Source organism: Ambystoma mexicanum, chromosome 6q, assembly GCF_040938575.1.
Source record: "Ambystoma mexicanum isolate Mex_15411 chromosome 6q, UKY_AmexF1_1, whole genome shotgun sequence".
NCBI classification, from domain to species: domain Eukaryota; kingdom Metazoa; phylum Chordata; class Amphibia; order Caudata; family Ambystomatidae; genus Ambystoma; species Ambystoma mexicanum.
In genome coordinates, this window is record NC_090937.1 from 1,173,803,934 (window position 1) to 1,173,827,286 (window position 23,353).

A 23,353-nucleotide genomic window follows, 5' to 3' on the forward strand; every position below is an offset into this window, starting at 1 on the left:
AGCAATAAACGCCCTAGCACTTATTTGTTGCTAATCTCAACTATCCGGGTATATCAAAGTAGAAATACCTACCAGGGATCCAATTGAACAAAATGCCGACCGAGGATGCGCTAGCAGCTATGCACCAAGAAGATGAATTTTGGGGTCTGACCTCCCTGTCTCCGCCCACCAATCTTCACCAAACAGTGTGACCCACCAAGACACAGGTAGATTCCACAAACTTGACTGGGACCGGAAGCTGAACAGAATCAAGGACCCCCTGGAAAACAGAGACACTCAAACACCACTATGCAAACGCCTCTGCACCAATAAACATTTAGAACGCAGCTACACCCCTCCAATAATTTGGCCTGGCTGCGCACATACTTGCACACTGCCACATTTACCTCAACAGCCTTTAGAATGCAGGTATACCCCTCAAAATCGGCCTAGCTGCACACATAACGTCTCCCTCAAGCACCATCTCCGCCAGAATGCAGGTACCATTTTCATTGGTTTTACTGCATACATTCTACTTTCCTTACACACCCACCACAGCTAATGCTAATATGCAGCTACACATCACCCACTGTATCTGGCTACACATATACCGAGTGCACCCATGCACGTTGTACTACATTACTCTCCCCACTGACCCGGACTGCAGTCCCCAAGGGCGTTCAACCCACAGCACTTTGGAATCATGACAGTGGTAAAAGGTGCTTTGCAAATGACAAATATAACATAACTATTAGCAAGGTAGCTGCTTGGCTACCCATTCTTCTTTCTGCGAACATTACTTTCTCCAGCATGGGGTCTGGCATGGATTAACATGCTCATGAATATTCCCCGTCGTCAGGCTGGGAATCCTCGGTAAAGAAAAAACCAGTATCAGTTTCGTTTCTGATCTGTCTTTCGTAGTAATAACCAATCACTGGTCTCTGCGTCATACTGACCACAGCCAATGACTGCCCTCTTCCTAAGCACCGCCTCTGGCAGCCATCTTCAGATTTTTACCGCACGTTCATGTGTTGGGATCCTCGTGCTATTGCTCTCGAGCGTTAGTGCTATTTTTCGCGCTTTTTCACAAAAAACTTCAATTCTTTCGGTCAAAAGAGCCTCAAGCTCCACCGATCCTACATCCGATCAACGGGGACCCGTGTCGGATTCGTCTGTGCCCCTCAAGGGTGAAGATTTCGTCGAGCTACACTTCGGAGGACTCCAGAAGCTTCTCAGGCCCGGTCTCGGAGATGGCCCAGGAGAAGGGAAGCTCGACGCCCGGAAAGCTGTTCAGGGTCTGCCCTGGATGCCAGCTGCAGAACGTCTTTAAGGAAGACGAACACTCTTTCTGCCTTTACTGCCTTCATGAGGACAAAACGCACGTGGAGAAGGACTGTGCGTTTTGCGGCAACATGTCGGAACGGACCATGAAGGACCGTCATCAACGTCTCGCCAACTGGCTGGAGGGTAAGAGCCCGTCTGGCGAGAAGAAGAAGAAATCCGAGCGGTCTTCTAAGACCTTTGAGGGCGCCCTGGCGACGGGGGCCCAACATAAGGCCAAGCACCGCGAGTCCGCTGGCACCGGGAGCGCCGAACGGTCGGGCTCTACGGGCGCCAGGCAGGGCGCACCCTCCCCGGCACCATCAACCACGAGCCAACGCTCTGGGTCGGGTAAGAGGAAGGCCGAGCACCCGGCGAAGCTCCTGGAGAGGCCCCGGTCGAGCTCTAAGGCAGAGGAGGAGCGTGGCAGTGCCCCCTCCCTCAAGGATAAGGCGGTGAGCGCACCTAAGGTGGTGAAGGCCTTGATCCATCCGACCAAGCCCTCTATCGAAACGGTCGCGGCGGCCCTGGCTCAGCCTGTGGAGGCTGCGCCAGTGGTGGTGACCTCAGGGCCCAGAATCTCCCTGCCTCCTCGGAGGGAGTCTTCTTTTGTGCCCATCGATAGGACCCCCGTGAAACCCTCCGTAGGGAAGAAGAAGGGGGGGCAGGGCGTCGTCGTAGATTCGGCCTCTACCTCAGAAGAGGAGCTGATCGAGGTCTTAAGCCACGGCCTAGGCGTGGAACAAGGCCAGCCCGTCGGAATGGACCCCGACGCGGGTGACGACGACGACATCGTCGAGGATAACGACGGGGCCCCTGCTCGCCCATCGGATTCCCCTCTGCCAGCGCCGCGAGACAACTCGGCGGCCATTTTGTTGGCCATACAGTCCTTATGCACTGAGATAAGGACGAGGCTACCGTTACCGACGGAGGAACCTCTCCCGTCGGGGGATCCAGAACCGGGACCTTCTGGTGTTCCCCCTACCAAGAAAAGAAGGATCCATCCTCCACCTCCTTTTCAACCGTCGCGCCCCGTCCAGCCCTCCTCCCCGTCCACCCGAGGGGATGATACGGGGACTGACACGGCAGCGACGGGTACGGACGACGAGGCATACGACGAGGATTTTCCGTCGTCGCCCCCCACCAGGGCTTCTCCGCCCGACGAGATCGGATCTTTCCACTCCATGATCTCCAGGGCTTCCGAGCTTTTCCAACTCTGCCCTGAGGAGAAGAAAAAGGAAGGCTTCCTTTATCAGCGGCGCGAGGCCAAGAGGAAGACGGTCCTCGCAGTGCCTCTGTTGGACGACATTTGGGATGAGGGCCTTTCCCTCCTCAAGAACCCTTCCACTACGCCAGCTAGAAGAGACCGGTACGAGAAAAAGTACCGGGTCCCGGACACGGCCCCCCTATGCCTCCGGGCGCAGCCTACCCCGGACTCCGTCGTCTCCGCGGCAGCCAGGAAGAAAGCGGGGGGGGGTGCGGCCTCCACATCGACTTCCCCGCCGGACGGCGAGGGAAAGAAATTGGACGCTATGGGACGTAGAGTCATCTCGTCGGCAGCGACGACGATTAAAGCGGCCAACGCCTTGGCTATCGTGGCCCGCTCCGACAGGGAGCTCTGGTACAAGATAGCTCCCCTGCTGGATTTTCTGCCGGACGACAAGAGGGCGGAGGCCCTTGAGATCCTCCAGGAAGGTGAAGTGGCTTCGGACCACGCCATCACCGTGGCGACGGACATCGCCGACACTGGGTTCCGCCAGCTGGGCAACGGCGTTTGCCTTCGACGTCGTGGATGGCTCAAAGCTACGGACTTTCGGCAGGACGTCCAGACCAGAGTCCTGGACATGCCCTTCGACGGGAACAACCTGTTTGGGAAGACAGTGGACGATTCCCTTCAGGCCATCAAGGCGGATACTGAGACGGCCCGGGCCCTTGGAGTCCTGCAGCAACGACGGACGCCCTTTCGGAGCGGCGGAGGCAAGGGCGCCTCCAAAGGTTCCGGCGGCGGTTTCGCTTCCTACCGTCAAGCGGCCCGCTCGTCGTCGCAAGAGGCCTACAGAGGACGAGGCAAGTCTAGCGGACCCCGCCGTCGTCGCCAAGGAGGTCAAGGCGGCAAGGCCGCGTCCAAGCAGGATTGAACCGGCCGTGGGGTCGGGCCCCCACCGAAGCACCCCGGTGGGAGGCCGGCTGGCGGGCTTCGTCAGCGTGTGGGAGTCCATCTCCACCGACCGTTGGGTGCTGGACGCCCTGGCCCGGGGCCACGCGCTCGAGTTTCAAAGAAGGTGCCCGCGCGTCCCCCCCGTGGCCAGGAAGGAACTTCACGTCCCTCAACTTCTCCTGGAGGTAAAGGCGATGCTCAGAAAGGGCGCCATCGAACTCGTCCCAAAGAGGCTTCGGGGCTCCGGAGTCTACTCGCGATACTTCCTCGTGAAGAAGAAGACGGGAGGATGGCGCCCCATCCTGGACCTGCGACGGCTGAACAAGTTCATCAAGGCGCAGAAGTTCCGGATGGTCACCCTCCAGCACGTCCTGGGTCAACTGGAGGAAGGAGACTTCCTATCGTCTCTGGATTTGGAGGATGCCTACTTCCACATTCCCATCCTAAAGGGGCACCGGAAATTCCTCAGGTTCGTGGTCCAAGGGCGTCATTACCAGTTCAAAGCCCTTCCCTTCGGACTACGGTCGGCACCCAGGGTATTCACCAAGTGCCTCGCACCGGTGGCGGCGCAGCTGCGCCGCGAGGGGATTCACGTCTACCCCTACCTGGACGACTGGCTCATCCGCGCCAAGACGAAGGAGCTCGCCGTGGTCCACACGGCAAGGACCGTCCAACTCCTCACGGACCTGGGATTCTCCGTGAACTACGCCAAATCCCACCTGGTGCCCGCGCAAGTCGCACTGTTTCTGGGAGCGAGGCTCGACACAGTGTCCCTTCTGGCCTCCCCGTCGGAGGAGAGGACCAGGACCATCTTGGGCAAGGTGCAACGGATGTTGGTGCCCGACGCGGCCAAAGTGAGATCCATCAAGTCCCTCCTCGGGATGATGTCTTCCTGCATCTACCTCATTCCCATGTGCAGGCTCCGGATGCGCCCGTTGCAAGAATTCCTGGATGCGCGCTGGATCCAGACGACGGGCAGCTTCGAGGAAAGGATCAAGCTCGACGAGAGTTTCCGACGAGCGATACGGTGGTGGGGCACCCGCGCGCATCTGACGGCGGGCATGGACTTCCAGACCCCAGCCCACCAGGAGACTGTGACCACGGATGCCTCCCTGGAAGGGTGGGGAGCGCACACCGAAAATCTGCACGCGAGGGGACTCTGGCTCCCGACGGAGAAGTCCCTGCATATCAACGTCCTGGAGCTCCGTGCAGTGTTTTGGGCCCTCAGGTCCTTCCTTCCGTCCCTCAAGGGCAAGGTGGTGAGGATCTTCACCGACAACACCACCACCATGTTTTACATCAGGAAACAGGGCGGAAGAAGGTCCCCAGCGCTGTCCAAGGAGGCGCAGGACCTGTGGCATTGGGCCGTCGCCCAAGGGATTTTTCTGGTGCCGTTTCATCTGGCAGGGATAAAAAACACCATCGCCGACTCACTCAGCAGGGAGCTGCGCTCGTGCCACGAGTGGGAACTACGGCAGGATCTGGTGGATCGCCTCTTCCGACGGTGGGGCACACCCCAGATCGACCTGTTCGCGACGGCGATGAACGCCAAGTGCCGGAGGTTCGCCAGCAGGTTTCCCCAGACGAGGAGCATGGGCGATGCTTTCTCGTTCCCCTGGGAGGGCCTGTTCCTCTACGCGTTCCCTCCCTTGCCTCTGCTAATCCGGCTCGTCAACCAGCTCAAGAGGTCACGGTGCAGGATGATCCTCGTCGCACCTGCGTGGCCGAGGCAGATATGGTTCCCGGACCTTCTGGACTTGTCAGCGTCCCCGCCGATCAAGCTGCCGGCGGACGCGGATCTACTCTCCAGGGAAGGAGGCGCCATCCTCCACCACGACCCGAAGTCGCTGAACTTGCAGGCCTGGCTCCTGCAGCGCTAGAGTTTGGAGGATACGACATACCAGCCGATTGCAGAGAGGTTCTTGCAAAGGCCAGGGCGTCCTCGACTCTTAAATGCTACAGACACAAATGGAAGAGGTTCTCTGTCTGGTGCCACGCACAGAAGATTAACCCTCTACGGATTACGGCTCCCCAAGTACTGCCGTACCTGCTGACGCTGGCCAAAGCTGGTTTGGCACACGCGTCCATCAAGATTCATCTTGCTGCGATCTCCCGATACACCAGAACCACGGGGCGGACGTCCTTGTGGTCTCATCGTCTGGTGAAAGAGTTCATGAAGGGACTGTTCAGATCGTTCCCGCCGGTGAAGGCTCCGGCCCCGGCGTGGGAGCTCAACGTGGTGCTGACCAAGCTCATGGGACCTCCGTTCGAGCCTCTGCACTCGGCCCCGTTGAAGTTTCTATCGTGGAAAACAGCTTTTCTTGTGGCCATCACCTCCGCACGACGAGTGGGAGAGATCCAGGCCCTTTCCTGCAAGGCCCCGTACTTGACTTTCCACGACACGAGGGTAGTGCTCAGGACGCACCCCTCCTTCATGCCCAAGGTACCGTCGGAATTCCATCTCAACGAACCCTTGGTGTTACCTGTGTTCTTCCCGTCGCCTTCGTCGCCGGCTGAAAGGACTTTGCACTCGCTGGATGTAGCTAGAGCGCTGAAGTTCTACGTGGACCGCACGAAGGGGTTTCGGAAGACGTCACAACTCTTTGTGAACTTTGGACCTGTCAATCAGGGGAAGGCTCTCTCGAAGGCTTCCATCTCCAGATGGCTCTCCGGCTGTATCATGTACTGTCACCGGTTGGCAAACCGACCGCTGCCTGGCCGTCCGAGAGCCCATTCCACCAGAGCGATCGCAGCTACCACGGCGTTCCTATCTGGTGTGCCCCTGCTGGACATATGCAGGGCTGCTACGTGGAGGTCGACGCACACCTTCACGAAATTCTACTGCGTCGACCGGGATTCCAGGGAGGAGTCCAGGGTCGGCCAAGCAGTGCTGCGCAACCTGTTCGCCTGAGGTGAGCCTGGTGAGGAGGTAAGATGCTTAATGTTGAGTTGATGTGATGCTTAATGTTGAGCCTTTGCCACCTCCCGTGGTTGTGCATGTGTGTACTGCTATGTATTCTTTATTCATGAGCATGTGAATCCATGCCAGACCCCATGCTGGAGAAGGAACAAGTTACTTACCTGTAACTGTTGTTCTCCAGCATGGGTCTGGCATGGATTCACATGCGAACCCTCCCGCCTACCCCTCTGCGGCTCTTCACTTGGACATACTGCCACTTCACGTGCTTCCAAATCTGAAGATGGCTGCCAGAGGCGGTGCTTAGGTAGAGGGCAGTCATTGGCTGTGGTCAGTATGACGCAGAGACCAGTGATTGGTTATTACTACGAAAGACAGATCAGAAACGAAACTGATACTGGTTTTTTCTTTACCGAGGATTCCCAGCCTGACGACGGGGAATATTCATGAGCATGTGAATCCATGCCAGACCCATGCTGGAGAACAACAGTTACAGGTAAGTAACTTGTTCCTTATGGATGCGAGTTCTCAAGCAAACTGCGCCATTTGGCAAGTAGTATTAAGAAATCTGTTTGCTTGTGATAGACAGTGTTTCACCCTCAGATTTTCCTTCATGCTTTTCAGTCCCCCAGAAATATTGAGAAAAGAGGACTGGATGTAGGCTTAAAAGATCTCACTGTAAGGACGGCTGTCCCTCTAATTCATGGTCCGCTTTCCTCCATTCAAATCCTCCCTCCACAACCCACCCACCCCCTCCCCTCCAGTATAAAGAGTGAAAGCCAGCATGTGAAAAACGAGACTTGCGTGCCGGGGATGGTATGGGGGAGACTGTGGAGTCACTAGGACTTGTGCACCATGCAGTGACCAGGACTATGCTCATGCTTTAATTTAAAGGGGAAGGCTTTTTATAGTGCAAATGGTGCTGGTCCCGTATCTGCGGATGGACACCTTATAAGTATGGAAGAAAGCAGTCCATGGACCCAAAGTACAGTCGTCACTGTGGTGGGTAACCCTTCTGTTTTTAAATGCTTTCAGTCTGATTATAACTTAGAAACCTCGTTTGTTATTGTTTTTTGAATCCATGTCCTAATACAGAACACTATATTGTATTGCAGCAAAAAAGTTAAGCACTTCTGAAGAAACATCAATCATTTGTAAAAATGAATATACAAAATCTGAAAGCGGGAAATTGATTCACCCACATGCAGAAGTGACACCTGTTAAAACAGGGAACTCAACCTCCACATTGAAAGCTAGCAGTAAGTTGGCAACTATGAAACACAAGGAAGAGGCAAAGCAAAAAGAGCCTGAGGTACTCACTCCAGTATCCAAAGCAAAGTCAAATCTGCCATCAGAAAATAAGACCAAGAAGGAGAAACTATCTCCCCAAAAGTCAGAGGTAAACTGTTGAAATGTCTTTCCGATTTGCATGTATTGCTGCTTATTTTCCACCATCAAGAATTATGTGCTGGCCACGTTTTTACATAGTTTGCTCACCTAATTTTATATGGTGAAACAATTTAGTTAAGTCAATTGTGCGTTTGTCACTCATTTTGTTCAAATATGGATTAACCATCTCTTTTTAACAGATAACATTTCCACTTAAAATAGCCCAGCCACCTCTTATGTTACTGAGCCTTTGTTTCACATTCCTAATGCCAGGTGTGCCACTTCTATCATGCGTCTGAACAAAGGTGTGTTGTGCAACACTGATTGACAGCATCCAAAAATAGCACATTGGCAGCCTTGATAACCAGTTAATTTCTCTGCAGCTCTGGGTTGCGAAATTGGAGAATTTTTGCACTCAAGTAGCCATTCAAATAGGTCATTGTTTACCAAAATGAGCACAAGCCTTTGGGTTGTAAATACTGCGAAAGGGGTCGAAATTAAGACTAGATAAGCCGGAGCTAAAAGCAGCTCCCGCGTATCCTTCATTAACCACTAACCAGGAGCTACCACCGTGGAACCAGGACATTGGGTTCTGCAAATAGAACTTCCACATAAGTTGCAAACATATCGTTTTCTACATTATTTAGGACTCCTTATGCATTAAATGTCATATATGTGTCCTAATATTTATTTGTAGATTGGCCCAAAACTAAAAAACTAAGTGAGTGTGTTTGTTCAGCATCAGTCGACCTTGCGACCTTGGGAGCCAAAAGTAGCTTCTTGTAGCTGTTGGTGTCAAGCTAAGCAGGCTCTTCTAGGCTACAAGCAGGAGCTAAATAGCTCCCAGCTCCCCTCAATTTCGAGTCCTGTGTGATAAATGCTCACTAGGCCTCTTTCACAGTTAAATGTTAATCTGATTCCATCTTCCTAGGTAAATCATTACAACTTTGGCACCAAGTATTATTTTTTGTTGAATCTTGAGGTTGTAGTTGGGGATATTCATTGGATGCCTTCTGGGAACGTTTGTCTTAGTGCCTTTCTGCATTTTAGCTTGTTGTGAATCAGTTAGAAGGCCTTGGCTCGAGGAGGCCTTCCTCAAATAGCATAAAAAGAAAATATCTTGTCATGGGTGCAAGTCTACCAAACAGAAACCCTTGCAAGAAAATACAATCTGTCATTTCTCAAATTCATTTTTAAGTCTTTTGCAGAGTCATTTGCAAAGTGGATTTGTTTGAATGAGTGGGCAATAAAGGTGATGGGTAAGTTTGCTGTTCTGATAAGAAGCGACAACTTCCTTTCCTGGAGTTGAAACAAAGGTGTTTAAGAGAGATATTTCCATGTTTAAGGATTTGAAGCATCTGCTTACTCATTCTCCCACCGCACCTGCTGACGAGTTGGTCCGGCACTATTGGCATCAGTGGTACAATATGTAAGAAGAAACAGATTACCCTTACCTTTAGAATTGCACATAGTCCTAGCTAGATGCTTAACAAGTCATCAGCAATGACGACAGAGCGTTTTGTTTATTATCAAAAACATACGTTTATTCTTTTTGATAAAAATCTTAAGCAAATTGTGACATACATTATTCCTATATAAATATATATGACATATTTAGACAAATATTCAACAAACATTGACACTAAAAAGCCAGGAAATCCGATAATTTCAGCGGGAATGTTTGTGATCACCCAGGGGGAGAGTTAAGGAATCCATCAGCTTTTGCACTGTGCATCATAATTGATGGAGAGATTGTTCCACAGCCTTCTGATGAGGGATATAAAACCATATATACTAAAGGCAGACAGGGTTGCCAACCAAAAGGAAATAGACTTGTTAATGGTATCCGCGAGAGAACAGTCAGGCTTCATTCACAAGAGGGAGGAAAGATGATAGTAAAGTATTGTTAAATCCCCAGATTTACCCTCATCAAATACCCTACACTGGTATACTGTAAAATATACACTTATTAAAATCTCACATGGAATAGCTCTCATTTGGAATAAGTACTTTGGTTAAACACAGACACAGTATCAGCAGAGTGCATACATAAAACAATAATGGTAAATTCTAAACCAACTAACTCCTACAATAGATGTGTTGCTCATTATCTGGTGGTAAGCACAATATAATTTTAAGGGGTGGGATAAAAATGGAATCCTCGACAATCAAAATATATTTTGTACTAATAGTTTTATTGATTTCACATATATAACATAGAGCCTAGGTATCCCAATAAAGTAGTGTTTGGAGAACATGACAATATGTGCCAAACAAGACTGTTTCATTAGTATAGCTTTGTAACGCCAGCATCACATTGAGAAATTGCTCCTGTGCTTAAATTTAGCTTTCTGGTATAAATCTTCGACAAACTCTTGAACTTGTTGAAGAGTCTTTATAGAACTATTCCCAGCATATACTCAACAAAAATGATTCATGATGACACATTTTAACAATCAAGAGAAAGATTTGAATAAAAAGTGTAACTATGCACATTTATATGCAATATGGGGACTAATCTGGTACTGCCTGGCTTATAAATGGTTTCCTGGACCCACTCGATGAATATTGTCATAAAGAGGTTATTTGTTCACAATCTTCTTTTATATCATATGAACTACACAATTGAAGTTGTGTAGAATATAATCACAAGTTGTACAATTGAAAAGACCCTTAAATGTTGCAGCTTAGAGCGATCATTCTCGCTTTCTAAGGTAATTAATGGAGCCCATCCCAGGCTGTGTCTGGAATTTAGGGCCACAGCCGTTATCTTCTCAGTTGTGCTTCCCTTATTCTGTGCCATCAGTTATTGTGTAGTGTATCTTGGGATTTGCACATTTGTGCTATGGGTAATTTGGTGCTAGCGAACAGATTAGTCTACCCATCTGTGGACCTTAATGGATACTCGTGGTTTGGCCTGAGTTATCCCGTAATACCAAGAAGGTCTTTGGGTTAAGTAATCACAGTAATATTCTTCATTGTGTGGAGAATATGCTCCCAGAAGATTGCATTCTTTGGATAGACCCACCAAATGTGGAAATAGGTACTAATCTGGGAACAAATTCACCAACACACATCTGAAGTGATGGAAATACACGTTTATGTAGCATTGGGTACCATCTTTCTGACAAGTTCAGTTTATTGAAGCAAAAAATGTACTGGCCATTGCAAGAACCCCATAGACACTTTAAGAGTGTTATGATGGGTTACTCCATACAATTATAGTGATCTGCCCCAAGAAGACAGACTGGACTAAAATCAATGCAAATGCATATAAGTAGAATAAGGGAGAGAACTGTGCAGATTATCTTGAAAGACTTGAGCAATGTTTAGATCTGTTTTTGGGATCCCCAGTGCAGCAAGTTGAGGCTTTCCTTTTCGAAATGGGAATACAGCCCAAGATTGCAGAAGGAATTAAGGGAGTACTCATTGGCTGGGAAGGAAAACATTTGACACTGGTTTTGTTAGCTGAACCACATTTCCATGAAAAGGTGGAAAAAACTGAGGCCAGATGTGTGGCATTATTTGTATTTTTGTATTTTATTGAATTTATATAGCCCTTTAATCCAAAGTGCTTTTTCATAAGAACAAGAAGAAATACAACAAGCATAAGATGGTAATTGAATCACAACTCGAAAACAGTATAAGGAACAATTTACAATATTGCTGAGGTGAGGAGGGGGTGTAGAGGGACAGAGGCGTAAGGGGGAGGGGAGATACATAAGATGGTAATTGGAACACAATTCAAACAGTATAAGGAACAATTTACAATATTGCTGAGGTGAGGAGGGGGTGTAGAGGGACAGAGGCGTAAGGGGGAGGGGAGATACATAAGATGGTAATTGGAACACAATTCAAACAGTATAAGGAACAATTTACATTATTGGTGAGGAGGGAGTGAAGAGGGACAAAGGAATAGGAGGGAGTGGGAGATCCAACAAATATAGGATGGCAATTGAATCACAGCACAAACAGTATAAGGAACAGTTTATATTATTGCTGAGGTGAGGAGGGAGTGTAGAGGGACAAAGGAATAAGCGAGAATGGGAGGGATGAGCGGAGATGTTTGCAGAGGTCAGAAGGGAGGCAAGAGGGTGTGAGGAAGATGAGAGGGAAGAATACGATTAAGAGCAGGAGGAAGGATAAAAGGGGAGGTGAGGGTGTAGAGGTGGAGGAGTAGGAGGTGAGGCATGGGCAGGGAGAAGTAGAAGAGGAAGTGGGAGGTGTTAGGGGGGTATGGAAAAGATATGATTTTAGAGAAGAGTGAAAGGAATGGTAGGAGGGAGAAGAGCGGATGGGTAGGGGGTGGTGCTTCCAGTGGAACGGAGCAAGGAGTTGAAAAGATGAGAAGCGGGAGGAGGCGCAGGGAGGTGGAGGAGGAGAGAGTAGGAAAAGATCAGCGGAGCGAAGAGAACGGGAGGGGGAATAGAGAGTAAGAAGGGAGTAAAGGTAGGAGGGGGGCAAGACCATGGAGGGATTTGAAGACAAGACAGAGGAACTTGATTTTTTTCCATTACAAATCCAGAATGTGCAGTCTTCCCAAGGAAAAGGAGGGGCTCACCAAGCAGTACCCAACTCTTTTGCCCTACCACTTTCCAGCCTCATTTTCCTTCCAGCCTGCCATGAAGTCTCTGGCATTTTGTGTCCTCTATTGTTCGTCTGTATTCTTTATTTCACTGTCCACAGAGGTCTTGGAGTGCTCCCTGATCACCCCTAGTGAAGGGCAGCTCTGTGCTGCTTCCATCTGTGCTGTTGCACTGTCCCCCTGTCTTATGCCTGGGTGCTCTGTGGTAGGTGTTAGGACTCCCACTTTGCTCCTGAATGGGTAAGGTACTCTCTCTTCATTGGGGAATCTACTTTCCTGCTCTTCCAGACTGGGTCTTAGCTGGGTTTTAGCTGGGTTTTAGCTGTTGGATGACTGCTGCTGCGTTCTCCACCCGAATAGCCAATAACACCACTCTGTTGGCTAGTTATGCAGACGTCCAGTGGAACCTGCTGCAATAAGGCCTTCAAGAAGTACCTGAACCAATGCAGGCTAAGTTGCTCGCAATTGTATCGGAAGGCAAGCAAGTGAAACAGAATGTGCTTAAGAACACTTAGACGCTGATGAAACAGCGGGAAGAACCTTGCCACAGGGTGCCTTGCTTAAATGTCACGCCTGGCTGAGGAACTCCGGGTTTAAACCGGAGACCCAGGCAGCTTTAATAAAAAGACCCGTTTAAGAAACGAACTTGTTCGGCAACGCAGTGGACGAAGCACTTTAGACAGCCAAAAAAGAACATGAGACTCAAGTCCTTGCAACAGATTTCCCAAAAGCCTTCACAACAGAGGGGGCGGCTCTCGTCCTTCCTTTCGTGGGCAATCTTGCTCCCCTCAAAACCAGTATGGTTCGGGAAACAACTGGAATTCAGGACAAAGGTCTAACACCACCACCATGTATCCACCTAGAGGACAGCGGCTTCGAAAGGGTAGAGGCCAGAGTTCCACCCGCAGAGGCTCCTTGGCCTCAGGTCAGAAAAGACCCTCAGATCCGGGTCCTCTCCCATGCCATCCTGGTTGTGGTGCGTCTAACATCATTCCTTCATGCATGGGAGGGGATAACAGACCAGTGGTTACTCAAGACTGTCGCCCACGGGTACTGCATAGAATTTTGCCCACCACCTCAATTCAGACCACCAAAATCAAGACTCATGACGCCAGAACACCTACACATCCTACTGCAGGAGGTCGAGATTCTGCAGGAAAAGGGCTCCATAGATGTTATCCAAGTCATCCCTATTCTACAGATAAACAAGGGTATTTAATCAGTGTATTTCCTTGTACCCAAAAAGGATCTCACCATGCGCCCTGTGCTAGATTTGTGCCCAGCGAACAAATTTGTCAAACCTCAAAACTTTCATATGGTCACTTTACAGGAAGTAATCCCGCTGCTGAAACGGGGGGAGGGGGGGATTACATGGCAACGTTGGATGTGAAAGATGCATACTTTCATATTTAAATGTTGCAGACACCCAGAAAATACCTAAGGTTCATGATAGAGGACAAGCACTATCAGTTCAAAGTACTCCCCTTCGGCATTGCTTCAGCGCCAAGGCTGTTTACGAAGGTACTGGCAGTGGCAGCAGCGCACCTGCGCACAGAATCCGGTACGGTTTACCCTTACCTTGACGACTGGCTCATAACCGGGGAGTCCTACGGAAAATGCCTTTGGAACACTAAAAAGACGATAGACCTCTTATTCAGCAAGTGATTCTCCATCAACAAGAAGAAATCCAGCTTAGACCCCAGTCAAGTCAAACAGTTTCTAGGGGCTCTAATTCGGACAGAAGACAGCCTCGTCTTCCCCTCCAACGAGAGGGTTCAGAACATGTTTCAAATCCCTCAGTATGTAGCCAGTCGAGAGGCGAATGGTACGCAAGGCCATGCGACTGTTAGGAATGATGGCGTCCTGCATTTACTTAGTTCTTCACAAGCGTCTGCGCATGTGTCCCATGCAAGAGTGGCTCAACAGCCAGTGGTGTCAGGACAGCGAACAATGGGAATATCTGGTAGTTGTCTCGCCAGCCCTCGTTCTCTCTCTGCAGTGGTGGTCGAGGGAAAACCTCTTGAAGGGGAAAGCCTTCACCACACCCGCAGTAGAAGCCACACTCACGACAGACGCATCTCTCATGGGACGGGGGGCTCACCTGCTTCAACGCACGGCGAGTGGTCCCTAGAAGTAGCATCCAACCGCATACATCTGTTGCAACTATTCACTATATTCAAAGCACTGAAAGCCTTTCAGACACAGTTCTGGGAGAAAACGGTCCTGATCCTGAGAGACAGCAGCACAGCCATGTACTACCTGAACCAAGCAAGGGGGGTAGGGGGCACACACTCTCCAGGGCTATCCAAGATGTCTCAAAACATTTGGAAATGGGCTCTCAAACAGAGAACGTTCCTGTTGTCCCAACACGGTCCAGGGGAACTCAATCTTCAGAAGGATGTGCTCAGTAGAGACTTCACACTGCCCGTAGAGTATGAATGGCGATTACACGAAGACATTGCCTCCAACGTTTTCGCGCTATGGGGCTTCCCAGAGATCGACTTGTTCGCAACTCTGGAGAACACTCAATGCCAAGATTACACCTCCAGGTACACCCAGAACCGATCCAAGGGGAACGGTCTCTGAATTGCATGGTCGGGGAAATTTGTTTTACGCTCCCCCTGTCCCCACGACTCCCCTACTCAACAGAATCGTGCACCAGGAACCAGTCACCATGATACTGATGGCCCCCATGTGGGTCCGCCAACCATGGTTCTCTCATGCAGATGTCCCTATCTCTTATAATGAAACTGCCTTGTCCGTACAACATGTTCTCTGAGGACAAGGGAGAAACACTCCACCCATGCCCGCAAACCCTGAACCTAGCGGCCTTGCTCCTGAGGTCATAGTTTGGGCACCTACAACTCCTCAAAGATGTATGGACATACTTAGGGAGGCGAGGAAACCTAACACCTGATATTGCTACCCCAGTAAATGCAAACACTTTATCTGGTGCAACTCTAATTGCATCAATCCCATTGACTGCTCTCCTACACACATTGTGTTGTACCTGACTCACTTACTGGACTCGGGTCTGGTTTTGAATTCCCTGAAAGTTCATCCCGCTGCCCTCTCAGCCCACACCACATCACAACAGAAGGTGTTGTGGGGGAAAAGACCAGTTATTAAGGCTTTCATGGAAGGGGTTAAAAGAATTCATCCCCCCATTTCTAACCCGGCTCCCGGATGGGACCTAAATGTGGTATTGAACTAGACTCGTGGGGTCTCCCTTTGAGCCTATGCATAAAGCAAGTCTCAAGGATCTTGCATATTAGACAGCCTTCCGAGTGGCCATCACTTCTATAAGAGTTGGTGAACTACAGGCCCTTTCAGTCCTAGACCCTTTTGTTACAGTCCATAGAGATAATGTGGTTCTGCACACTCATCCCCGATTTGCGCCTACATTTATTTCCAGGTTCCGTGTGAACCAATCAATAGAACTGCCTACTTTCTTCCAGAACCCCACTGACCTGGCCGAAAGAAGCCTACACACATTAGATGTGCTCAGAGCAGTCATGTTTTACCTGGTAAGAACTAGACCACTGAGAAAAACAAATCAATTTTTCGTTTCAGTGGCAGCTGGTAGAGAAGAGGATCCTGTCTCTAAATCGGCCATCTCAAGGTGGATTGTCAATTGCATCATGCTCTGTTTCTCTCTTGCTAAGAGAGAACTGCCCTTCAAGCCTAGAGCGCATTCTACTTGAGGCACTGGGGTTTCCATAGCATTAATTACAAATGTTCCCGTAGAATCCATTTGCAAAGGGGCAACCTGGCGTTCTGTACACAACTTTACAAAAAGCTATTGCCTAGACACTCATTCTAGGTCTGATTCTCAGGTGGGACAAGCAGTACTAAGACATCTTTTCACTGCTGTTCCTTCTCAGAACCCACCTCCAACTCCGGTTACTGCTCACTAGTCTATGCACAGCTTGTGATTCTAAGCAGATTAACAAGCATCAGAAGACATGCATTACTCACCGTAATAGCATTTCTGATGTTTGCATCTGCTTCGATTCACATGCGCCCACCATTCCTCCCAGCTCGGTGGAAGGAACATAGACGTCTTACTGCTTTCTCTCTTTTATGTACTCACTCATGATAGTCATTAGGCTCCCTCGTGGCAGAAAAAATACATTCAGCGGGACCTCGACGCGTGCGGGATCTTTAGGTACGCTAAACGTCACGTTAGGGATAGTGTTACAGGCATGCCCATGGTGACATCCCTTTCGATCCTCGATAGACAAGATGCAATACTCCGCGGTTACCACTGGCTGTTGGACTATATGCACAGCATGTGAATCTAAGCAGATACGATCATCAGAAATGCTATTACGGTGAGTAATGCATGTCTTCTTGCATGTCTTATTTTAATAAGTACCCAGCTCCCTTCCCATATTACACAGACCCTTCCTTCAAAGGTTAGCCCAAAGCTATTGTGCCACTCTTTGGATGTTCTTGTTTAGAGGAATCTTGGCTAACAATATCTTTAAGAACTTCAGAACAATGGTGTATGTTTCTTGATAGATGGTTTCACTTTTATAGAGTTTTCTCAATAAGCTTGGGTAATACTTGTTCTGGCTTCAGCTTGTTCTGCAACTGTTTCCCTCTCGAACTGCCACTTCAAAGATGGGCGCGTTCCCACATTTCGTTCAGCACTCTGCCTCCAAGGTATCGGGGGAAACAATGTCTCATGCGCAGGCTTTGAAAACATTACTTACAACATGCCAGGAAAGTCTGTTTTATTTCAATTAGACTGCCAGTAACGTTCTCTGTATTAATTGGAGACACGCGATCGCTCGGCAACAAAGTAATACTGATGTCGAGGAAAGAAAGGCTTTTACTAGACGCAAACGTTTTATATCAGCGCGTATTGCTTTCCCGTTAACAAAGACTTTCCACTTCTGGGGCTAACTTTTACTCGCGTAGACGACAGCACAAGGGTAATTAAAGTTGGTTACAGTTACCGGCAAGGAAATTCTGCTGTTCAGGAGTGCAGAGTTTCTCTTTCCGACTCCTAATTACGATTGCAGGCTGCTGCTTCCCGGCTTTGTTTCTTCTCCTGCTACTTCTGCGGGCACTCTTGAGATCCACACCTCTTTGCTGCACCGGTATCTCCGATCTTGCTTCATCAAGGCAGAGACTCCTACTCTCCAGTTGCCCTCTGCTTGCTTCGGCTCACAGGCCTTGGGAACAAAGGCAACTTCAGCTCTGCATTCAAAGCAATGAGACGCACCTGGGAAGACTGCCTGTTGCTTACAATCCCTCCAGTGCTGCCACTGCTATACAGGGTCTGTGAGCACAGGACCAACTCAGAGTTTGCAGGTGAAATCTGCCTCCTCTCTAATCCGTTGGATTCTCCACAGTGCGCACCTTCTCTCTAATGTGGAAGCTATTAATTTTTTGAGAGAATGCAATTGCGTTTTCTTACAGAAGACTTGGTTAACTTCCAAACCGGTCATGAACGGATATTATGTATTTTCACAGGTGGCCAGACGAGGCACTGGTGGGCGTCTGCCCAGCTGCTTAACAGCGCTATGCTCAGGACAAGGGATAACAGCTAAAGAGGTGGCCAAACTCCTGTATGGGGAAACAGCTGTCGACACCCTGATTTGTTTTTTATCAATAAATGTCTACTGTCACATGGGCATCTCTAACTTGGGTTTATCCCTATGGACCATAACTGAATGTATCCTATCCTGGGAGTGAGAGGAAACTTCGGGACGTGTCATATTGGCAGGGGACTTGCACAGAAGTTGGCACTGATGTCTTGGAGGTAACATCCAATATGGTGGCACAAAGGTTTAATGCTCAGGTGGGGAGTAAATGGTGTGTGGCTTTAGCCTCGGTAGGACTACAGATGCTTAACGGGAAGATGAACAGGGATTTCTCGCAGCAATTGACATGGCATTGTGGTTCTAGCAAATCCATTCTGGATCACATTTATGTAGACCACCACCACCTACTCAACTCCTGCTTGGGGATGCTGGTTACTAAAAATATGTGGAGTGATCATTGCATGGTGCCTGCAGATTTGGACACGTTTTCCTGTAATATAACTCGGGGAGCTGTGACAAACCGGAGGGTAAACGCTACTAACAATATGATATGCTGGTCACACCTAGATATTATGTGCCTAAATAGTTTTCTAGAGATTCTCAAAAGGACGACGTTCGTATGGGAGCTCTCTACTTTTAATGTGGATAATATTGAGAAAGCACTGGAAAACCTAGGAGGCAATGTGCAGAGGAATAAGGGAAGCCAACTCGGCAAGGGGAAAAAAAATTCCACATGCATGCATACGACGTAGTGCTCGCTGAAAAGAAAAGGGAAATGTGAAGGGTTATTAGGGAAAATACATCCTCCAACTACCCCAGTGAAAGGAAATTGCTTAGCGTAAACAAGCAAAACAGCCCATAAGAATATTTGTTTAATTTACCGAGCCGAGCTGGCGCAGAAGGTAACGCACTACAAATTAAACAACATACAGGAGCCTTTTAAGAAATAGTTAATGCCCAGGAAGAGTCAGCGCCCACTAAAAAGCTGAACAGTGCCTGAGTCATCCTGGGTAGAATTCTGAAAGAACTCTATGCCCCAGGATGTGAAGTCCATCCAGTGGCCGAAGCCATATCAGATAAGCCCAATGGAGAACTTGGAATCGTTGTAGAAAATTAGTTGGTTGAGGACTTAATTAAGCACTGTGAGGGTTTGGGGGCATCAGAGCCAAACCGTTTAACCAACAATATATTGACGGAAGACCCTACCGCTTGGGCCACAGGACTTACTATTTTGTTTAGGAGTATAGTAGCGCGTGAGTGTTTTACGGAATCCTGGCAGACAGCTTTTGTTGTGCCTATTTTTTAAAGGGGCGTGAAGACCACCTATGAACTACCATCCCTTCACCCTGATTGATGTGGACAGCAAAGTGTTTATGTCCCTTTTGTTGCAGCATCTTGAGGATTGGGCACATTCCTCTCATAGGATCAACAAGCTACAAACAGGCTTCCACAAGGGCCACTCGACGAACATTAATGGTTTGGTGGTAAGTTATTCAAGAGCAAGTTTAGGGAGCATAGATTCGCTGCACTGATGCTGCCTCAAAAGACCTTTCATCAGCGTTCAACAGGGGGAGACTTTGGTCATAATTGGCCAGATGGTGGTTGCCCAGCGGTTTACTAAAACTGATAATGGGCCTCCACGAGGGTTCCGGAATTAAGGTAAGACTTAATAATGAGGGAAGCCCCTCTAGAAAAATCCATAAGGTCTCATGTCTGAGGGCTGTGTTTTGGCACCATACCTTTTTAATCTTTACGTATCGGACGTCAGTGACTTTTTAGATTTTTTTCTGATTTTGTATCTCCAAAATGGGGTGTTTTTAAGGCTCCCTGGATTGCTTCCGCTGATAACTTTTTAATATTCGACAAGAAACATATTGGTCTTCAGTGTTTTTTATGTGCTTTTACTAAATACTCTAAAGACAACGGTCTTATTTAATCCAGGGAAAACTTAGATTCTCGAGCTTTCCAGGGGAAAAAAGTGTATTTAAATGGCAGTTGGAAAACACTGTTGACTCGAGCCTCCAGTGTAACATACCTAGGTTTTCACATAACTGGGCAGCCTGCATTCCTGAACATCTGCGCTATTCTAAAGCCGAATGCATCCGCTCCGTCCAATCAACTACTAAAGCTAGATAGAAAATACGGTTGCTTTTCCATAAAACCGGGCATCGATTTTTTTCCAAGGGCAAATCATTACCCAGATTAATCTATCGGATGGAATTCTAGTTTAAGGCCAGTTACGGGCAGTTAGAGTGAAGGCCATGCTCTGGCGATGGATCCGGAGTGTGCCAAATGCATTCCCACTCGCAGCTATGTGCTTCGAGCTTTGCTTCGATGGGGAGCAGGTGCAAGTGGATCTAGGTCACCTGGCCTCAGCCCCGCCCACCTGGTGCCTTCCTGCTTCCCGCTCTTTTTCACCACTTAGCAGGCCTCGTCCAATTGGTGCCTTCCTGCTTGCCGCTCTTTTTCACCACTTAGCAAGCCCCGCCCACCTGGTGCCTTCCTGCTTCCCGCTCTTTTTCACCACTTAGCAAGCCACGCCCACCTGGTGCCTTCCTGCTTGCCGCTCTGTTTCCCTACTTAAGGAGCCCTCCAGCTTCTTTTCCTTTGCAGATGGGGAGCAGGTGCAAGTGGATCTAGGTCACCTGGCCTAAGCCCCGCCCACCTGGTACCTGCCTGCATGCTGCTCTTTTTCACCACTTAGCAAGCCACGCCAACCTGGTGCCTTACTGCTTGCCGCTCTGTTTCCCTACTTAAGGAGCCCTCCAGCTTCTTTTCCTTTGCAGATTGGGAGCAGGTGCAAGTGGATCTAGGTCACCTGGCCTAAGCCCCGCCCACCTGGTACCTGCCTGCATGCTGCTCTTTTTCACCACTTAGCAAGCCCCGCCCACCTGGTGCCTTCCTTCACCATCACTGTCTTGTGGCCAATGCTGGATTTGACTTTTATGGACTTCATTCATTCACGGTGCGTCACTCTTTCTCAACTCTCATGCTGGACTTCCTTTGCATCTTGTACTCATGGTGGCCCTGAATCCTGCTGTTCCCATCTTCATCTTGTATCCTGGCTTGCAACATTATGTGTTTCTAATGACTTCTGCAATTGTATTCGCTCTCCACTCTTGCTTCTCCACTCTTTTTGACTGCTTACTCTCTTTTCTCTCCTCCTTTCCCTTCTCCCTTTTCCTATCTCCTCCCCTTACTTTCTTCTATGCACTTACTCTATCAGAATTGTCCCTGGACCTAATATGATAGCAACCTCGTCTGTTTCCTCCACCATCCCATTATTTTTTTTCCTCCCCACCACGCCTCCAGCACTATCTGAAATGTCGTCAGGCCTAGTATGATAGTCGCTTGTTTTGTTCCTCCCCTCCCTTTCTGCACCCCTCTCCCTCACCTTTTGTTTTTCTCCGGCTCTACCAGAAATGTCGTCAGGCCTAGTACGGTAGTCGCTTGTCTGTTTCCAGTTCCTTCCCACTCTCCCCTCCCTTCCTTATCTATGTCTTAGCTCTTGCACTATCTGAAATGTCGTCCGGCCGAGTACGATAGTTAATTTCACATCCTTACTGTTCATGGCTTGTAAGAATGTGGTTGTATTTTCCCTTGTTCCCTCCCTTGCTTTAAAGCGCTTTGAAACACATTGTGTATAGGTGCTACATAAATAAACGATCATATCATATATCCTATTATTGAAGTTACGCGTTCAGTGAAGATTGTCCCTTTTTTGCAAATAAATTACTTCACCCAGTAATTCCGTAAATAGCGTTATACAAATCTGTATGGAAATGAAACTGGATCAGGTAGGCTATTCTTGTTTTCTGGAAAGGTTAAGAGCAGAGATTCTTTTCTTTTTACAACCACAAATAGCAAAACACACACGAGTCCCCCCACCCCACCTTCTGCCTCAGCCTCCCACAACAATCCCCCAATACTGTAGGCATAATATGAAGGCTAATGCGACTGCAGAAATAGTCTCAGCAATTGTGGTTTGTGTTGGAGAGCTGATGTAATCTCCCTTCTTTGGCAGCCACTAGAATGTCCAAGATTTTAATCCATCATAGGGCAAGTATTGGGCCCTCTGGAGATGTCCAGGCACGGGCTATTGTAATCTTAACAGCAAGAAGAAGTTGGGTAATCAGCTTGGCTGTCTTCCCGGATCTGGGTTATACCCCCGGAACTGGCACCCCTAGCAGGAACACTTTGGGCTGAAGTGGAAGCCTAACCTGGGTGATATCCTCAATAAAGGTGATTATCTTTTCCCAGAATGCACAAATTAGGGCGCGATCCCATCACATCTGAAATTACAAGCCATGTACCAACAGAGAACAAGCTTAAGGGTGCACTCCTTGTTCGTCACACAAGTAGAGGATGAGTGGCTCCTCGTCAAGATGTCCAACCACATCTGGTTATCTATCGGCTGACCCTGGTCTTCCTCCCATTGAGACATATATTTGGGTTGGGAAGCAAGCAGATCATCTTGTAGGAGTTTATATATTTTAGTTATGTTTCCCCCTGAGACCTTTGCTGCAGGGTAAGTTCAATGGGCCCAAGAGGACACCCACCTCCAAACCCCCACTACCCCCCACATCCAGTGTCCAAAATGTCCAGGTTGCAGGCTGGGTTGAAGGGAGGGTTATGAAAGATTGGAGTGAGTGGGTCTATACCTCTTGTGATCCCTTTGTCTCCTCACCCAGTCCCAAACTTTTACTGTTCTATTCGCTGAAGCGAGAAACAAAGGCCAAGACTTCTGTGCGGAGTGGGGAACCTGTGGCAGGGATTGGAGAGAAAGTGGGATCCTGGAATTTTCGGTGTTAACCCATTTCGGCATGGTAGAGTAAGCCTGCCAGGTGTAAAAAGCTGCCCCAGCTGTACTGCTGCATAGTACCTATGTAGATTTGGAACCCCAAGACCGCCACTGCCCATTATCACCCTTTTGGGAATTCTAGCTCTTCTGCCCTGCCAGATAAACCGGAAGGCCTTGTGGACAATGCAGAGAGGTCTGAACTTAATCCTCACAGCCACTGGGAGCCAGTGTAGATATTTCAGTCCTGGAGAGATGCAATCCGTGGGCTTGAGGCCAAAGACAAGTCTCGCAAGTCCTGTCCTGTTCTGGATGAGTTGCAGAGGGAGGAGATTAGAAGCAGGGCGATTTAGAAAGAGGCTGTTGCAGTAGTCCAGCTTAGAGAGAACCAGAGCTCTGGAGACGGTGAGCTTCTGGGGGAAGAGGAGGAAAGGAAGAATACCTCTGAGGGGGTGCAGCTGGTATTGTGACTTCTTAGAGACATCAGAGATGTGAGGAGAGGAGAGTGTGGAGTCGAAGATGACCCCAAGGTTTTTAGCCTCACAGGTTTGAGAAGGAAGAGGGCCGAGGGAGCAGGTGTGCCGATGAGGAGAATCTCAGTCATTTTGACATTAAAACAGAGATCATTGGCGGCACACCACTCCTGGATAGC

At 48.9% G+C, this 23,353-nt stretch overlaps 1 protein-coding gene across 1 annotated transcript in view; it reads left to right on the plus strand.

Annotated features, from left to right (window-relative positions):
* The window catches only part of RFC1 (replication factor C subunit 1), a 1,503,724-nt gene that overhangs the window by 649,459 nt on the left and 830,912 nt on the right, over nt 1-23,353 (plus strand). The window contains exon 9 of the mRNA XM_069631787.1: nt 7,490-7,773. Within this exon, the coding sequence (XP_069487888.1) occupies nt 7,490-7,773 (284 nt within the window). The remainder of the gene's footprint in view (nt 1-7,489; nt 7,774-23,353) is intronic.